Source organism: Marmota monax, unplaced genomic scaffold, assembly GCF_021218885.2.
Source record: "Marmota monax isolate L192 unplaced genomic scaffold, Marmota_monax_Labrador192_F-V1.1 WCK01_AAM20220418_F8-fsc00018, whole genome shotgun sequence".
NCBI classification, from domain to species: Eukaryota; Metazoa; Chordata; class Mammalia; order Rodentia; family Sciuridae; genus Marmota; species Marmota monax.
This window is the reverse complement of record NW_026692201.1, coordinates 1,164,569-1,183,275: the sequence shown is the minus strand read 5'-3', so window position 1 is coordinate 1,183,275 and position 18,707 is coordinate 1,164,569. Positions and strand designations below refer to the sequence as shown.

The following is an 18,707-nucleotide window of genomic DNA, read 5'->3' as shown; positions in this document are numbered from 1 at the left end:
TGAAAACTTAATCTAACTGATGTTTAGAGGGGGGAGCCTCTGTGAAGTTATTAAGACTAGATAAGGTCATTGCATGGAATCTCCATGATTGAGTCCTCGTGGTTTTTTGCATAGAGGGAGACACACATTTCCTATCTTTTGCCATAGGACCCCATGCACTGCCTCAGGACTCTGTCAGCAGGAAGGCCGTTACCACATGAGGCCCCTAGACCTTGCACTTTTAGAACCATGAACCAAAATTAACTTTTCTTTATAACATATCCAGCGTTTGGAATTTCATTATAGCAATGAAAAGTAGACTAATTCTATCCCCAAACCAATAAAGATGTATTAGAATCCTTTCTGTTACAAGCAACAAAACTCCATCTTATTCTAGATTAAGAAATACAGGTAATTTATTAACTCCTAACTAAAGTGTTTGAGGGTGTATCTGAATGGTTTCAGGCTTGACTGGATCCAGTTTTTCTTCTCTCCTAGACTTTGGTTGGCTATGTATTGTCATTATTCATAGATATACTCTTCACACAATGGGAAAGGTGGCTATTAGCAGCCTCAGGTTTATATCCTTGTGGATTTTATCAGTAAGAAAGAAAAATCCTCTCTCATCAAATGTTGACACACAAATCTCAGAAATAATTGTTTGGCCCTGTTTGAATCATATGCTTCATACTGAAACAATCACTGTGGATACATGATCAACATGGATTATGTGATCACCTCATGGGACAGGAGGCAGACAGGTAAGACCTGGTGGTTGGCAGCACTAATTGCACCAAATGGCGCATGTGTGCGTGCGTGTGTGTGCGTGCGTGCGTGCGTGTGTGTGTGTGTGTGTGTGTGTTTTGTGGGGAGTTCTCCAGAGGAAAACAAAAGTGCTATTGCTAGAAGAAATAAGGGCAAAAGCAATAAATGTCCACGCAGGGCATACATGCTAAAAAGGGCACACACAGCACGCTCACAGTGTTTATGGTCTCTGTAAGTAAAGAACTAACAAAAACGCTTCACCTGCTGCATGCAAATTTAAACTTTGGTTAACTTTCTGGCTTGTGTCCTTGCAAAGTAGGTAAAGATAGAAGATTAACTACCTTACTTAGCAACATTGCTTCTGATAAAAGGACTCCTAATTAGTGCATTATATCTGGACTGGGAGGAGCTAAAGATGAATTTTAAGTACCCGAGGAAGCCAGACTGTGGATTTTTCTTGTATATAGTGATTGTTGTAACCAGCAACATGTCTTATGGGGACCCTGGAAGGTGCACCCAAGGGATGATTATAAGAAACATTTGTTCCTGTGGGCCTTCTAAGCTGAGGGGGCTCCCACACCCATGCAATGTGGCTTTTACAACTAAGTCACTTTGCAACTAAGCTGTCACCTGAAGGGCCAAAGACAATAACTCCTGGACAGCTGTGTGGACCATGATATGAAGAGGCACTGCTGACATCAATAAGCTGCAGCTTCTGTTCTACATTTTCTGAGCAGTTTGCTGCCAAATGTGGCCTGTGATAATTGCTTGGGTCTGAAGTATTTAGATGAACCTAAAATGATACCCTGGTGCACATTTAAATTACTCTCATAGTTCTGTGACGTAGGGAAGTTGCTTTAAGGAAGCCCTTCAGTGACATGACAGAAACCCAACCCAAACTATTTTAAGGAGAAAAAAAAAGGCTTTATTGTTTCAGTCAAAGCAGTCATATGAATGGTTCAAGTATACCTGAATCCAGGAACTCAAATGATATCATCAGGGCCCCTTTTTTTTTTTTAAAGAGAGAGAGAATTTTAATATTTATTTTTTTTTCTTAGTTATCGGCAGACACAACATCTTAGTTTGTATGTGGTGCTGAGGATCGAACCTGGGCCACACGCATGCCAGGCAAGCGCGCTACCGCTTGAGCCACATCCCCAGCCCCATCAACAGGGCTCTTAATCTCTTTCTACTTTTCAGTTTGCTTTGCACTGTGCTAGTTACTGATAGCTTAGCTGATGACACCAAAGTAAAAATAATATGTGTCCAGAAAAAGAAATAAGAAAGAAAGAAAGAAAGAAAGAAACCCACGGATGACTCTGATTGACTGGCCTGATGTGGCATGTGACCGTTATCATTTTGCTATATTTAAAATGGAATCTTGTCTTCTGGCTGTGAGGAAGCACCTCCTCTGATGCTTGGGAGGGTCTATTCTTCTTCTTTTATTTTATTCTCTTATTCTTATTTCTAAAATTTTTAAAAATTTGTTTTAATTAGTTATGTATGACAGTAGAATGCATTTTGATACATTATATATAATGGAGTATTTTCTCATTCTTCTGGTTATACATGATGTAGAATCCCACTAGTCATATAGTTATATATGTACATAGGGTAATAATGTCTGATTCATTCTACTATCCTTCCTACCCCCAAACCCCTCCCCTCCTTTCAGTCCCTTCTACCTAATCTAAAGTAACTCTTTTCTTCCCTAGCCATCCCCAATGTGAATTAGCATCCGCATATCAGAGAAAACTTTCAGCCTGGGAGGGTCTCTTTTGAACAGTGCTTCTCTTTGTTACCATGAAACTGAGTCCATGTTTTGAGTGACAGCCCAAAATTGAATCTGATTTGGGGTCAGAAATCTTGTCAACTCCCTCCCCTAATTAGTTTGAAATGCTATGGCCAGAAGGACCTTGCTGACCACCTCGTTACCCTTAAAATGTTGTCAAGTGTGTAATAAATGCTAGAGTTTGTGATTTATTTTCAGAGAGGAAGGAAACCATTTCTTTTGGCAGCCGAGAGAGGCCACGTTGAAATGATAGAAAAACTCATCTTTCTCAATCTGCATACTTTGGAAAAGGACAAGGTGAGCTGGATTTTGATTTCTTTGCTGAAAGGGTAGTAACAATTGGTGTGTAGATTTGGTGATGGCATTTTGGCCTACAATAGATTTGGATATTTGAACCATCCAGGTGAAATTCATTCAGTTTTGCTGTGGATTACCCAGATTGGCAGTTTTGTTCCATAAATGCTTTGAATTCAGTTGACTATGTGGATACTTTCCCACTGTCAACTGCAACCCTCTCCCCTCCTCCCCTGAGGTCTGCTGTGGTCTCAAATCTCACATAATTGGGAAGGGAAAAACACCAGGGTAGATATCTGTATCTATATCAACATCTTTAAATTTTTTTTTAGTTATAGATGGACACAATATATTTACTTTGTTTATTTATTTTTATGTGGTGCTGAGGATCGAACCCAGTGCCCTACATGTGCAAGGCAAACACTTTGCCACTGAGCCACATCCCAGCCCTATATGAACATCTTTGATGATTTTCTTAAGAGAAATTCCTATATTGTGGAATTGTGGGTAAAGGGTTCTACACTTCTAAAATTCTTTTGAAGCAGGCTGTGGTAATGCACACCTGTACTCCTAGGAGACTGAGGAAGGAGGATAGCAGGTTCAAAGCCAGCCTCAGTAACTTAGCGAGGCTGTAAGCAACCTAGTGAGACCCTGTCTCAAAATAAAAAATAAAAAGGCTAGGGATATCGTTCAGTAATTAAGAGCCCTTGAATTCAATCCCTGGTACCAAAAAAGTAGAAAATAAAAAATAAAATTAAGAAAATAAAATTATTTTCTAACATATGATATGATATATGTTACTAAAATTACCTCTGAGAAATCTTTAACTAGTTCACCCTCACATGGATTATGTGGAATTACTTTTATTCTCCCACATTTTGCTAGCAAACTGATAAGAAAGGTGAACAAGGAGCATCAATGGATTTTTTTTCCTTACTGGTCCACTTAGCTATGTCTTCATTTAAAACTTAAAAATACACAAATCTTAAAAAAAACTGTAGATAATGTGGCCCACATTCTGGTCTGTGGCTTTAACCAAAAAGAAAGCTTCTAAAAGTCCCACTGCAGCCCTGCAGCCCTGCAGCCCTGACAATTGGAGAGGTGTGCTCCTTGGCACAGGAGATTCTACCTGCATTGTGTCTCTGTTGCAGGAAGGAAACACGGCCTTGCACCTGGCTGCAATGCATGGCCACAGTCCTGCAGTTCAGGTGCTGCTAACTCAGTGGCAGGAAGTCAATGAGACCAATGAGGTATGTGGAAATACTCATTCCAGCTGGACTCAGGACTTAAATGGGGAAGAGTCAGAGGAACAGCTTCAAGAATGGAATTGGAGGAAGACAAAGATATTAGTGCCACAGCCTGTAAAATGTGATGCTAAAATATTTCTACTTTTTTTAATTTGAGAAAAAAGTAAACATAAATAGTAGTTTTATATTTTTTCACACTAAAGAATTATCTTATATTCATCTTGTATTATATTACATTATCTTATATTCAACTTATATTCATCATTTTGCCCTTTCAGTTTTCTTTGTGTATGTGTGTGTATATATTTAAAATGTACATTTTTAAAAGAATATATATGATGTGTATGTATGTATTTGTATGTGTTGTGTGTGTGTGTGTGTGTATTACACATATATGTTTAAACACAAATATGTTTTTAGCATATGCCCAGAATTCATTTAAGTAAGCTTTGGCTCTTGGACATTTAGTTTATTTCAGTCTTTTTTATATTGTCAAGAAACTCTTTGTATATAAACATTGGTTTGAATTTCTTACTCTTTCCTTTGGGTATGTTCTTAGAGGTTGATTTTTGGGTCAAAAATATGAAGATTGACTAGGCTCTTGATATATCAAAGTGGTGAATTCCTTATTTTCCTTATTTTTATCTGTTCTAATTATTATACATGACAGTACAATGCATTTTGGATATATCATATGTCAATGGAGCATACCATCTCATTCTTCTGGTTGTACATGATGTAGAATTACAGTGGACATGTAATCATATATTCATTTTTCCTTTTTTTTTTTTTTTGCAAATATTTTTCCCTTTGGAATTTGCCTTTTGGCATCTTTTTTCCTGGAAAAATGAGAAGACAGATTATGCAGAGTGATTCCTTTTTAGGTAGATTGCAGGCCTTAGGCACTGTGGTGCAGTATTCCCACTTTGTCAGATCGGAGCACTGGTTCTGTGCTCCTGCCTCTCTGTTAACATGATTGCTTACTCCTAATCAGCTACAAGTACAACCTATGGACTTACCAAATGCACTTGTTAAGTAGGATAATGTTTTAGGGGTAAATGGTTAAAAAGTGGGGAAGGAATTCTGCATTTCTTTCATGATTTTAGGAAAGAGTTTGCATGAGGAAGGGGACATATCCAAGCAGCTATTACGTGAGACCAATTATTTCTTTTTCCTTTATGTTTTGGTCTAAACAAAACTCTCAACTTTTTTCCACTTTCATTTACCATAAGTTTCAGAAAACTGAAGTACTGAATCACTTTTTAAAAGACTAATATTGCTTTTTAAACAACATGAAACATTTGAAATCATTTGTAAAGTTTCAAGCTGTTACTTGGTGCAATTGTACTTCTAATTTTGTATGTTTCATACTGCATTATAATTCCTTGTTCCCAAAATTATCTTTCTTAATAGTCTGTTACTTTCTTGTGGGCAGGATCTGTGTCCAATCCATCTTTCCAATCCCAATTCATATAGCCTAATAAGTGTTTGATAGAAAGGTTAGTAGAGGTTAATTATGAATGGTGGATGAAAAGTCTTAAATAGAGTAGACAGTGCCAGCTTTGAAGTCAAACACTGGACTCATGTCCTGGCTTTGTCAGTTTTAATCTGAGGTTTAGTTTTCTGATCTGTAAAATGAAGATAATATTAACCCTGACCTCACAAGATTGTTGCATGATTTGGCTGTGCCAAAGCATATCATCTTGGCAGTATATGTTGGCACATAGATGCTGAATGATATCCATTTTAAAAAATAAAGTACAACCAATGTGATCCTGCAATCTGTACACGTGGAAAAATAAGATTAAGATTACGTACCCCATTTTAATCAAATGTATGATATGTCAAGATCATTGTAATGTTTTGAGCAACTAATAAAAAAATTTAAAAAAAAGAAAGAACGTAACTCATTGTGAAAAAAAAATAAAGTACAAAAGGTATAGAGAAAGCACACTGTTTCTCAAAGTGATTTCATTCCACTGCAAGGGTCATTTAATTTTTAACTTATTTTCTCTTTTGTCAGAATGGAGAAACACCATTCTTTTTGGCAGTTGAAGGAGGTCATGAAGAATGCAGCAAAGTGCTACTGGCAGCAGGAAGTGATATCAACATTCCAAATAAAGTATGTGCCTTGGGCTCCATTCACTTACACAGTGGGTGGGGGACTTAGATGGTTCTTTGGTAACTCTGGCCCCGCATTGATCACTCACTGGGTTCTTGTAGAATTAATGTTTATATTATGTTTTGTTTTGGGTAAGAATGATTTACCTCTGACATTCTCCATTCACATCTCCTCAAAAGCAATGCCATTCTTCCCATTCATCTGGGGAAGGAATAAATGAAAACTGGACAAAAGGAGCAAGTACTTGTCACATCTTAAAGACAGGCACTTTTACTCTACTTTGTTTTCTCCATAGCAACTAACACATTCCTGTTTCATACACTGTAGATGTTAAAAAAAAAAAAAAATAGAAGTTGATTGTGTGAAAACTCAAGTGATCAACTCAAGCCTGGGGCCTGAAGAAGGCTGGATGGTGCCACCTTCTAAACACAGAGTACTTTTGTATTAGTGATGCTGCAAGAGCCTTTGAAACTCTCAAGACTATTATCTTCACTTTTTAAAAGTACAGATAGCTATAATTTGAAAAACTAATGAACTGTGTTAGTCAGGTTTTTTTTTTTTCCTACTGTGACCAAAAGAACAATTTTAAAGGAGAAAAACTTTATTTTGCTCATAGTTTCAGAGGTCTCAGTCCATTGATGGATGGCTCCATTGCTCCATTGATGGATGGGTCCAAGGTGAGGCAGAACATCATGGCAGGAGAGTGTGGTGGAAGAAAGCAGCTCAGGACATGGCTACCAGGAAGCAGAGACACCACTCCCCTCACCACAGACAAAATATAAACCCCAAGGGTACACACCCAGTGACCTATTTCCTCCAGCCACACCCTACCAGCCACTCAGTTAATCCCTATTAGTAGATTAATGCACTGATCAGGTTAAGGTTCTCTTAACCCAGTCATTTCCCTCTAAACTTTGTTGCATTGTCTCACCCATGAGCTTTTGGAGGACACCTTATATCTAAACCACAACAGGAACTCAGCCAAGATCAGACAACTAGTCAATGGCAATACAAGGATTCGAACCCATTCTGACTCCAGTGCCTTCACTTTTAACCACAGCGGTGGCCTTGACCTCAGATAGTTTATTTTCTTTTTCTGTTTTTTTTTCCTAATTAGTATTAAATTATGATGAAAATAACTCATGACAAAAAACTTGGATAGAACCAAATGGTGTATGATAAAAAGTATCTTACTCCAACCTCACAGGTCAGTTTCATTCTCTGAAACTAAAATCATCACTAGTTTACTCAGTCTTCCAGGAATTTTCTATGCATTCATGTGGAAAGTGTGACTTGACTAAATAAATGCATACTCATACATACACTGATATGACATGAATGGTAGCACACCATATACTATATATACTGTTCTGTATCTTGTTTTATTTATTTATTTGCTTTTGGTACTGGGGATCGAACCCAGCAATACTCTACCACTGAGTTACATCCCCAGCCCTTTGTATATTTAATTTTGAGACAGGGTCTCGATAAATTGCTGGCTTCAAACTTGCAATCTTTCTGCTTCAGCCTTCCAGTTCACCGGGATTACAGGTATATGCCACCACGCCTGGTTGTTGTTTTTATTTTAATTGCTGATATCTTAGGATCTTTATATCAGCATAATGTGTAAACAATTTCTTTTCAAAAAGGTACAAGTTAAACACTAGAATAAGAATAAAGTCCCAAATAGGTAATGTTTTATTCCCTTATAGTCTGCTGGTAGAGTATACTTTCATACAACCCTTTTGAAAAGCATTTTGACATTTTATTTTTATTTATGTATGGGAAATTATTTTAAGGGAATAATCTATCTACATATATTAAGATAGATGATGAATTTGTTATCAGTAGCCAAAGAATTAGATACAACCTATATATGCAATGAGTGGTAGGAGAAGGCTGGAATAAAAAATTGGTATACCTTTTTTTTTTTTAACTTGTTGATAGACCTTTACTTTATTTACTTATTTATATGTGGTGCTGAGAATTGAACCCAGAGCCTCACATGTCCTAGGCAAGCACTCTACCTCTGAGCTACAACTCCAGTTATATCTATTTTTTTAAATTATGTAGCCATTAAATTATAATTATAAATACTGAAAATATATTTCATATAAAAATATATATAATAAATAAAATTAAAATAACAATATATGGTATATAATAAGTATTAATACAATAACAGTAGATTTATATTTAAATGGTTAAGGATTGTAAGAGAGAATAGAAAATGAAGATAGTAAATTGCTTTTTACTGACGTTGAAAGGTTACTGACACAATAAACAAACACAGCATCAAGAATTTCTGGAGTCATGGAATATTCAGCATGTGAAGAGCTGTGTTGTTTTTCAGTTGTTACACAATACCCCTGTCTCCTGCCCCTATCCCCAATCTGTAACCACCTGCAAGTCCCTGGGGAAGGCCTCTCTGCTTAGTAAAACTCTCTTGGGCTTGCTCCATTGTTCTGTACCTGCTCTCATATTTAATTATTTTGCTTAATTATTTTGCTCTCATAGGTATTTTGTTTTGTAATGATTTTCACATGCATGGGCAAACATTCTCCCCACTGGACTAAGACTTCATCATCTCCATTGTCCACATCCTTATAGCTGTGGCCTCGGGTGCTTAGTTAGTAGCCTCTAGGCAGATAGAAACTGTCAGAAGTCCATTCTCAGCTTTTACTAGTGCTGTGGTTTGAATATGATTTACCACCCCATCCCTCATTAGCCCCCAAGCTCATGCAGAAATTTAATTGCCAAAGTCTTGTGTTAATGGTATTAAGGTGGGTGGAAATTTAATCTAACTATAATGTTTACAGATGTGGTCTTTGGTAAGTGATAATCACTTAGCTCACTGGGGTGATGGTATTCTGGTAATGTTTGTATCCTAGTAGCTCTATAAGAAGAGAGAGAGAGACCATGTAGACTGAGATAAACACATACTCTTGCCATGATATGATGAAGCCACGACATCTAGCCTCAAAAATTTTGAGCTAAATACATCTTTTTTTCCTTATAATTTGGCTTGCCTCGAGTACTTAATTTTAGTAATGGAAAGCTGGCTAATGCAGTTTCTTCTAGAGTTTCTGCCTAAGTTCGTTAGCACATTTCCCAGGTCAGTAACCTACCACCACTACTGCCTAGATCCATTTTTGCCATCCCAGAGAAAATCCCAGGGAAACAAGCAGTGTGACGCAAAAAAGCCAGCAGCTTGTACAAATGTTATCACAGATGTGTTGGACTTGTTTTGCTTTCATTTCTGTAGGTGATTGATGTGTTTGATCTTGGAAATATTTCACTTGGTGGCTGATTTGTCTTGGTTTCCAAGAGATTGCTTTTGTGTTCTCTTGCCCTCTCCCTATCACTAAGGAGAGAGGATACATAGTGGAGTCATTTCTGAGGAGGTAATTGGAGTAAGATTATGGATTTGGTTGATAGCAGGCTTCCTCCATTTGTGCTAAATGGAGGGGTTTCCCAGGGCCTAGCTAACTGTCTGGGTGTTCACTTAGGACTTTTGTAGACCCTAAGAATGCAGATTTCTAAAGGCCCTACCCCACATCTTATCAAATATATTTAAGTGCCCCCCACATTTCACTTTAAATAATTTTTGTTTTGCTGTTAGTTATCTAAAGGGCTTTTTTATTTTTGGCTTTTACAATTACTTGGCTACAATAAGCACCCAATTTATGATCGACTCTGGTTTCTTAAAATTCTGTGTATAATTGGAAATTGAAGAAGGTGAAAAAATGTAACCTATAAAATTGTTTACAAATGCAATGAATATTTTATGAATATTACATTTAACAATCAATAAAGTATGAAGATGTTGCTTAAATATTTATTCACTTCAATTTCATGGTTTTCTTTTGGTATCTTGGAACTAATACATATAATTTTAGGTTTCACATATTCCTTTACCTCTTAAAAAATCTGTGGGTCCTACACATGTCTGTAGTGTCTCACAGGTAGCATGCTGCAGATTCCCATAGCTCCTCCGGCTGTAGGAATCTGGCTTTGAGTTCTTGAAAAGTTTGTTCCTGCTTTAGGTAGCCTTGGATCTTCCCAGTGGGGGCACTTCTGACCATTCTGATTGAAGTGTCCCCTTATCCAGGAAAGTTTTCTTGGTCACTCACTGGAAAACAGCCATCCAGTCATGTTCCCTCACTTCTCATTATAGCATTTATAACTATTATTCTTAAATAAATATCCAGAATCTATTAAATAGATTTATTCTAAATCTCCTGATTTACTGATCTTCCAGTCTACCAATCTGGACCAATTGATTGTTTACCTCCATTGGGATGATATATCATAGATCTTATCAAATTTGTTTACCAGGGCTAAGGGTGTGGCTCAGTGGTAGAGTGTTTGCCTGGCGTGTGTGAGGCATTGGGTTTGATTCTCAGCACCACATATAAATAAGTAAATAAATAAAATTAAGGTCCATTGACCAATACAAGAAAATATTTTTAAAAATTATTTTTAACCAACATATCCCTCTACTATCTAACATACTGCGTGACACATAATAGGTGCTCAATAATTTTTGTAGAATGAATAAAATGGTAGTTATGATTACTGTACACATTTCCTAGTTCATTTATCTTCCCAGGTTACTGTAGTTTGAGAGAAAGAGGTAGGATGTTGTGATAGGTATCTCCCCAGCCCCAGAGATGTCCACATAAGCCCTGGAACCTATGAATATTTAGGTTATATAGCAAAGGGGAATTCAGATGGAATTAAGGTTAAAAATCAGCAAATGTTAAAATGAGATTATTCTGAGTTATCATCTAGATGGGCCTCATGTAATGGGTCCCTTGAAGTAGGAGTGGGAGGCAGGTGAGGAGGTCAGGATGATGAGTGTGAGGAGAGCTCAGCTAACCACTGCTGGCTTTGAAGATGGAAAAAAGGGTGTGTGAGCCAAGGAATGTAGGAGGCTTCTAAAAACTGGATGAGGCAAGGAAACTGATTCTCACTCCAGAAAGGAACACAGTCTTCAATAAAACACCTTTTTTTTTTTGACCCCAGTGAAATCCATTTCAGACTTTTTGACTTCCAGAATTATAATACATTCCTATTAAGCCACTAAGTTTGTGGCAGTTTGTTATAGCAGCAGAGAAAACAAATGTAGGTGGTTATGCCATTTTTATAGATGAAGATGGAGGAGCCCATACTTGATAAGCCACTTCATTCTGGGTCACATAAGAATTAGCATCCTCCCAAGCTAGGATTCTGTTAGTCAGAGATATACATATCATTCCTGTTAACATCTGTTCCAGTTGCCTATTGCTTCATAGCAAAACAACTCAAAGCCCAGTGGCTTGAAACATTAGTGTGTATTATATTCCATAGCTTTGTGGTGTTAACCCAAATGGCATAGGAGAAAGATTCTCTAAAGAAGAAGTTTATATGGGATAGCAGAGCATTGCAATGGGATGATGTGTGCCATAGAAGTAAATTATGTGCTTTTTCAAAGAGATTAAGGCCAGGGGAAATTTTTAAAGGCAAAATGAGAAGGATTACATAAAATATTTTGAAACAATAATCTTTGGCTACTCGAATTAATAACAAGGTGGCTGCTGTCTAAGATTAAATAGACAGTTGTTGGGCAAATGTCCTTGTGGAAATATTTTTGTGTGTGTGTGTGTGTGGGGGGGAGTGGATTGCAGTGGCCTTAATTCAAGGTTGTGGTTCTGGCAGTTGATGCCCGTTCTATTGGGAGCTCGCCATGGGCTCGTGACCTGAGCACCAACATATGGAACCTCAGTGTGCCTGAGCCTTCTTACATCACCATAGCATCTGGACTAAGAGGAATTATCGCAAGAGGCAGAGAGCAGAAGCTGCCAGCCTGATTAGGGGTCATTCCATCACTTCTACCATACTCTGTTGGCCAAAGCAGTTATAGAGTCTACTCAGATTCAAGAGAGTGAAGAAGCAAACCCTCCCTCCTGAGGGAGAATGGCAAAGTCACATTGCAACAGAGCATGTGGGACGGGATACCAATGCAGCCATTTAGGGAAAGCAGTTTTATAGAGTACCCTTTTTTTAAAAAAATATATTTTTTAGTTATAGGTGGACACAACATCTTTATTTTATTTTTATGTGGTGCTGAGGATGAAACCCAGTGCCTCACTCACACCAGGTGAGTGCTCTACCTCTGAGCCATAACCCCCGCCCTAGAGTACCCTTTTATGGAGCACCTGAAAATACTTTGTGGCAGTCTTATGGTTGATCAGTCAACAACTAATTGCATTATTGCAAGGTGCCATGCTGGGCAAGTTGGAAGTTCAAGGATTACCAAGAGCAGGCTGTGCCCTGGAACAGGGTGCCATCTAGCTTGGGTGCTAAGTGCAGATAGTGAGCTTAGGGAAGCCTCAGGAGGCAGCTGGAAGCAGAGTAGAAAAAAGGTGCTAAAGGAGACAGGTAAAAGGACAGAGAGGCAGTCCTTCCCAAGGGTGGAAATCATACTAAACTGTGAAGCTGTACCTGGCAAAGAGGAGATCTGGTAGTCAACAGAGACAGGGAGGGAGGAAATCATTTTAACGTTTTATTTTTTAGTTACCATTGGACACAGTACCTTTATTTTTTTTTTTTTATTTATAATTATATGTTGCTGAGGATCAAACCCAGGGCCTCACACATGCTAGGCGAGTGCTCTACCCCTGAGCCACAACTTCAACCCCCACTGAAGCCTTCTGGAGACTAATAACCAAGTTACCTATTTCACTCAAGGAAGGCATTTGCTGGGCAGTGTAGAGAGTCGACCTGGTTCTAATTCACTTCCTACTTCTCCAAGCAGGGATTTAACTCTTATTTACCTGCAGCAAATTTGTCTTAACTTTAGCACTCAGGGTGCTATAATAAAATACCATCAAACTGGGTGGCTTTAACAACAAACAGGGCTATTTCTCATAGCCCTGCAGGCCGGAAGTCTGTTAGGGAGCTAGTTGGGTGAAGTTCTAGTGAGTGTGCTCTTCTTAGTTTATGGACAGCTGTTTGTTGTGCCCTCACATAACAGAAAGAGGACTAGAAAGTGCTCTGGTTGTATTTTTTTTTTTTTTTAAATAGGGGCATGAATCCCATTCACCAGGGCTCAATTCTTATGACCTTATCACCTTCCAAAGGCCCAACTTCCAAAAGATGTGTGGCAATTGGGATTAGGGTTTCACCATATGTATTTTGAGGGGATACTTGTAGTCCATTGCACAAATGTTCCTGAACTCTGACAGCTTAATGGGAGACACTTTGAGGTAACAGTCTCTGCCCACCCTCCCAAATAATTGGTAACACATTGGATTTCCTTTTCAAAATAGTTGTATTTTGTCATTATACTAATTATTCATCGTATGATGAACACTGCATAGCATGTTGGGTTTTGATGGGGGATCCTCCCTGCTCTCTCGACCTCTCTCTTGCAGCTCAATGTCAGTGTTTTGCAGACTGCAACCCGGAATGGCCACACATCCCTTGTCAACTTTCTTCTCAGTGAGAACATCGATCTGCACCAGAGGATGGAAGTGAGTCTATTCTAGTTTACACAGGTTTTGGTCCTGGCGCCCCAGGCTGGCGGCCAGGGAGATGTCCTTCACAGATAGATGTGTGGGATGAGATGTTTCACAAGGGAGGGATTCTTTCTGGGAAGCCTGACTGACTGTTTTTGGAGGCTAAGTCTTAATCTTGAGAAATACAATCTCAGGGATGAATTTTAGAAAGTCACTGAAGTTCCAGAGCAAAATGAAATCTTTGTGTTTTAAATATTTATATTCGCTGCAATAAAACTTTCTCGTGCGTCTAGAGATGCCGTGACTCTTGTTGGAATCTCATCAGTCTGGGAAATGAAGCTGCTGTAAACATGAAGAAGAGTGATAATTTTTCCATCTTGCTGAGTGATCTTGTTTTTCTTGTGAAAGACAATCCTTTATAATGATTTAGGTTTTCTGAAGTTTGAATTGGCTTTGGTAGAATTAACAAAGGCCCTCTGTGCTGGAATTGGACAGGAAGCTTTCCTTTATTTTTCACTGTATTCTTGTTTCTCTTGTGAGAATATTATTTCCTCCGATCTTGCTGAGACATTATTATTTACTGCATTAACTTGAGAGTAAGGGATGTGATTTAAACCCTGTCTGATGGTTTTTGGAGCATGGAGTTAGGGAAATTGGCTCTGAACTAACTGGTTTCAGGCCAAGGATGCTTCCTGTTTCTCAGGAGGAGCTGGGCGCCACAAGGCGGGTGGCCCTGGCAAGAAGGATGCTGCCTGCTTCTTTGAGGTGAAGGATGCTTTCTCTGTGTTCATGCTTAGAGCTTCAAGGGAGGAAGTATTCCTGAACAAAGGAGGCCTATGCAGCCTCACCCTCAGATGGCACCCACAAGCTTTCCTCAGTGCCATCTTCTCCTTTTTCCCCCTCAGCCAGCCTCTGATCTGCTCAGGCAGCAGCCCTACCTGCCCCTCCTTTCCTCTCCTCTTCCTCTGTGTGCTGGTGAAACTTGCCAACTCACTCCATCTCTCTTCCATCTGTTTTCCCCTGTCTCCTGAGAAGGAGTCTGCTGCATATGGAAGTCAGGAAGGTCTTGGTTCAATTCTGGTCTCTCCCACTTTCTTGCTCTATGGCCTTGCCAAAGTTACTGATCCTCTCCGTGTCTAATGTATAAAGTGGAGAATATAAAATCGAGTGCTAGAATTGCCGTGAATGACATGGTTTCTGAAAAGCTGTCAGTTAACCTACTGTTTAAGACAGTTTCCCTAGTGCTGGGGGGAAGTGTGTAGTAAGTACATTGTGAGAATGTGTTGAATGTGCCCAACTGATGCTTATCGTTATCACCTGTTACACTTGACCGACGTTGCACTCTTCTGTCCTAATAGCTGGCTCTCGCATGCATCTGTGTCCCCTCTCTCCACTCACTCTGCTCCTGTCTCTCCTACCATGCCCCTACCCCTGCACACAGTCTCCTTGGATCTTCTGCCCAAGCTCTCTTGCACCTGCACCCCTCCCTCCCTCATGACCCTCACCGGATGCTCCTTCCCCACCCCTCTCCTGCCCTAATTGTTTTTGCCCCCCCTCTCCACTTCATCGACTTTCCCCTACCTCTTACTCCCTTCCAGCTTCCTTGTCTCCTCCCTTAGTCATGTTTTCTCTTGTGCCTCTGCAGCCTGTGCAGCTGGGTAGGTGAGGCAGCAGGGAAGCTTGGAGGCAAAGTGTGTGATGGTGATGGGGCTGTTTCTGTAGTCTGAAGGGTAGTAAGAAGCCAGGGTAGAGATGGGTGAGAGGGGTCATAAGCTCAGAAGATAGACAGTTTAGCCACAAAGGAGACAAACAGGGAGAAGGCTTCAAAAGGTTTGATGAATACATTGTGGCTGGACTCTGTGGAGGCAGGAAGGCTGAACCTGAGAACCTAGTGCATGAGTAAGTGGAGATACCGGTTCTGCAAGACATTCAAGGGATTGAGGGCTTTAGATCATATCAGTTCAGGAAATGCTGAATGTGTATACATTTCCCCTTCTGTGTCTGTTTCTATTGTCTTTTGGCTCTTTGAAGGCTCTGAGAAGTCCTGCAGTTCAACCTGTTTAGTACTTCCTTATTCATATTTGAGGTCAGCTGTTGGTTCTTCAGGAAAGCATTTTCTGTCCTCCTGAAAGGTCAACCCTTCCCCAACCACCAAGCATACCTTCACAGCACTTTTGACCTTTCCTTCCAAACACTTATCACAATTTAATTACATATTTGTGTGACTTTCTAAAAAAAAAAAAAAAGAAAAAAAAAAGAAAAGCAAAAAGAACATTTGTTTGCCCCAGTAAATTAGAAGATTTCTGAGAATGGGCTCTGGTCACTACTAAATCCCTGGCATTCTGAAAAGAGACTGGCCCATAGTAAGTGCTCAGTATATAGTTCCAGAACAGTGGATGGGGAGAGCTGATTGCTGGTGAGCTGGCTTGCTTCACACACAGCCCTCAGAATGATAATATTTGCAGAACTCTTAACTATGTGCTCACCACTGGGTTGAGCAATTTTGGTACTCAGAGAAGATCAGGAAATGTCTGCTGAAATGAGTTGCTTTGTGATTTGAATGTTGAAACCAGAATCTTTTGAATTTGAAAATTTTTCTTATTTCTGCAGCCTAAGGAGTCCCCTCTTCATTTAGCAGTTATCAACAACCATGTCACAGTGGTAAACAGCTTATTAAGTGCACAGCATGATATTGACATCTTAAATCAGGTAAGCCAAGCAAATCAGAATCCAAAGAGTTTATTTTCTTATGTTTCAACACAGTTGTGCATTTATGGGGTGTTCTGATGGAGTTCAAGTTGCCTTAAAGGTTCCTGGGAGAAGCATGTGCGTCTTTTTTTATCCTTTTTTCTTCTGTAACTTCCATTACACCCTCATACTTTCTCTTTCAAAAGATGTAACTGGGGTTTAGCCAGTCCATGATCAGATTGTTCACATTGAACAGCTGTAGCACTTGTAGCACTTGTGATAAACAGTAGCTCAGAGGTAAATTGCCAGAGGCCCTTTAAATCAAAAGCCACTCCTGCTGTGTGAAATGTGTGAAATGTTGTCCTTGGCCAAGAGCCCTTCCCCACAAGAAGGAAGCTTTGTTTCTACATTAGAGACAATAAATGTATCTTGCTTTGCCCAAAGGCAAAAAAGACCTCTTGGAATACACTGATGACCAGGAATTCAATCAAAGGGAGCAGAATCAAATGCCTCATAAAAGCTATCAATCTGTCACTGGTTGAAAATGAGAGTTTTAGGTAGAACAACAGAGCCAAGCGGAGCTGTCTGGCCAGGCTGCTCTCTGGGGCTGAGCTGCCATCTTCCAGTGGATGTCGGGAGAAGGAAACCCCAGCTATGCCCTGCAAGTTAGGGCATAGGGCATTTATTTATATGCAGTGGGCATGTTTGTTCTAACGCACCATGGGGTGCCCATTTCCTCCTATGCAAAACCAGAGCATGACTCAGGTCTCTGCGGTCTTCTCCACCTCCAACCTCTGAGTTAATTTTTGCTGTGAGCTAAAGGAAGACATATCTCCATTTCTGTCTCTTTCCTCCTCCAGGAACTCTTCCTTCGTTTTTATGTCTTTCACGATCACAAAAGATCGAGTGAAGGGAAAACCCTCTTGTTATTAAATATATTTACTTATTGGATTATGTTAATACCATGAATCTTTTCTAATGGGTAAAAATGTTTGTTAAATACCCAAAACCTATGTTCATGTGTGATCTGTTTCCAAGAACTGGCAGGATGCAGTCTAGGGAAGGAGCATTTATAGAACTAGATTTGATCACTTCAATCTTTTTATTAGACCAGAAAAAATACACATGTGAAATCAGAAAATTTGTACACAACACACACACACACACACACACACACACACACCAGGGATTGAACCTGGGATACTTAACCATTGAAACACATCACCAACCCTTTTCTTTATTTCTTTTTAAAAAATTTTGGGACAGCATCTTGCTAAGTTGATTAGAACCTTGCTAAGTTGCTGAGGCTGTCTTTGAACTCGCAATCCTCCTGCCTCAGCCTCCCAAGCAGCTGAGACTATAGGCATGTGTCACCACCCACAGTAGAAAATTCATGTTTTACATATAAAATATTTATACAAAATAACATAAATATAGTAAAAAGGTGAATGTATTTGTGTCTCCACCAAAGAAAGATAACTCTTGTTAATGTTTTGGTGCATTTAGTGTCTTCTAGACTTTAATAGCTTTAATATCCAAATGCAATTTTATTGGTATCTGATGTATTATGCTTTATCTCTGTTCCATTTTGGTATGTACCTTTGGAAGGTTTGTGAAAAGGGTGGAGTCTTCAATGATGGAGCTCCAGTGGAGCACACTGCCATCTACAGGTGGACCTTTAATAAATGCTTTTTCATAATCAAGTCAACACCTCAAGCGAGTTGGCCTTGTGTTCTGGTAGAAAGAAAGTACTGGGCTTCTTGCTGTTGCCCAGCTGTGTGACCCAGGAGAAGTTGCTTCCCCTCTGTTTAAGGGGTTGGGTTCGATAATATCCAAGTTCCTTTCTGTCCTAGTATTTGAAAAATGTCTTCACATCAGCATTACTTTTGGTGAAAGGTTAAGATGAGTGGTTTTCTTATGAGAGCACACGTTTCTTTTGAAACACCCTCATAGGAAAATGATTACCCACAAAAGAAATAAGTCTTTCACTCCTTTCACATTATTATGTGTAAAATTTAGAGAACAAAGAAAAGCATCAAGAAGGCAATGACAATAACCTCTAATCCCTTCATCTAGCCATTATCATTGTTATATTTCCCTGTCTTTTTTTGTATGTATTTTAAATTAAACTCAGCTAGGTATAGTGCTGTTGTCTCCTAAGATTCTTAACACTGCATCATAAATATTTTCTACTTGTAAAAATAATCTTTTATTTATTTACTTATATGATTATTTATTGATTACAGTGCTGGGGATTGAACCCAGGGCCTCCCATGCTAGGCAAGTGTTCTACCACTGAGCTACAGCCCCAACCCTAT

The 18,707-nt window shown here is 39.2% G+C and overlaps 1 protein-coding gene across 1 annotated transcript in view; it reads left to right on the top strand.

Moving 5' to 3' along the window:
- Ankdd1b (ankyrin repeat and death domain containing 1B) overlaps positions 1-18,707 on the top strand; it is a 63,470-nt gene that overhangs the window by 28,573 nt on the left and 16,190 nt on the right. The window contains exons 6-10 of the mRNA XM_046429106.2: positions 2,735-2,833; positions 3,982-4,080; positions 6,101-6,199; positions 13,618-13,716; positions 16,312-16,410. Coding sequence (XP_046285062.1) covers positions 2,735-2,833; positions 3,982-4,080; positions 6,101-6,199; positions 13,618-13,716; positions 16,312-16,410 — 495 coding nt within the window. The remainder of the gene's footprint in view (positions 1-2,734; positions 2,834-3,981; positions 4,081-6,100; positions 6,200-13,617; positions 13,717-16,311; positions 16,411-18,707) is intronic.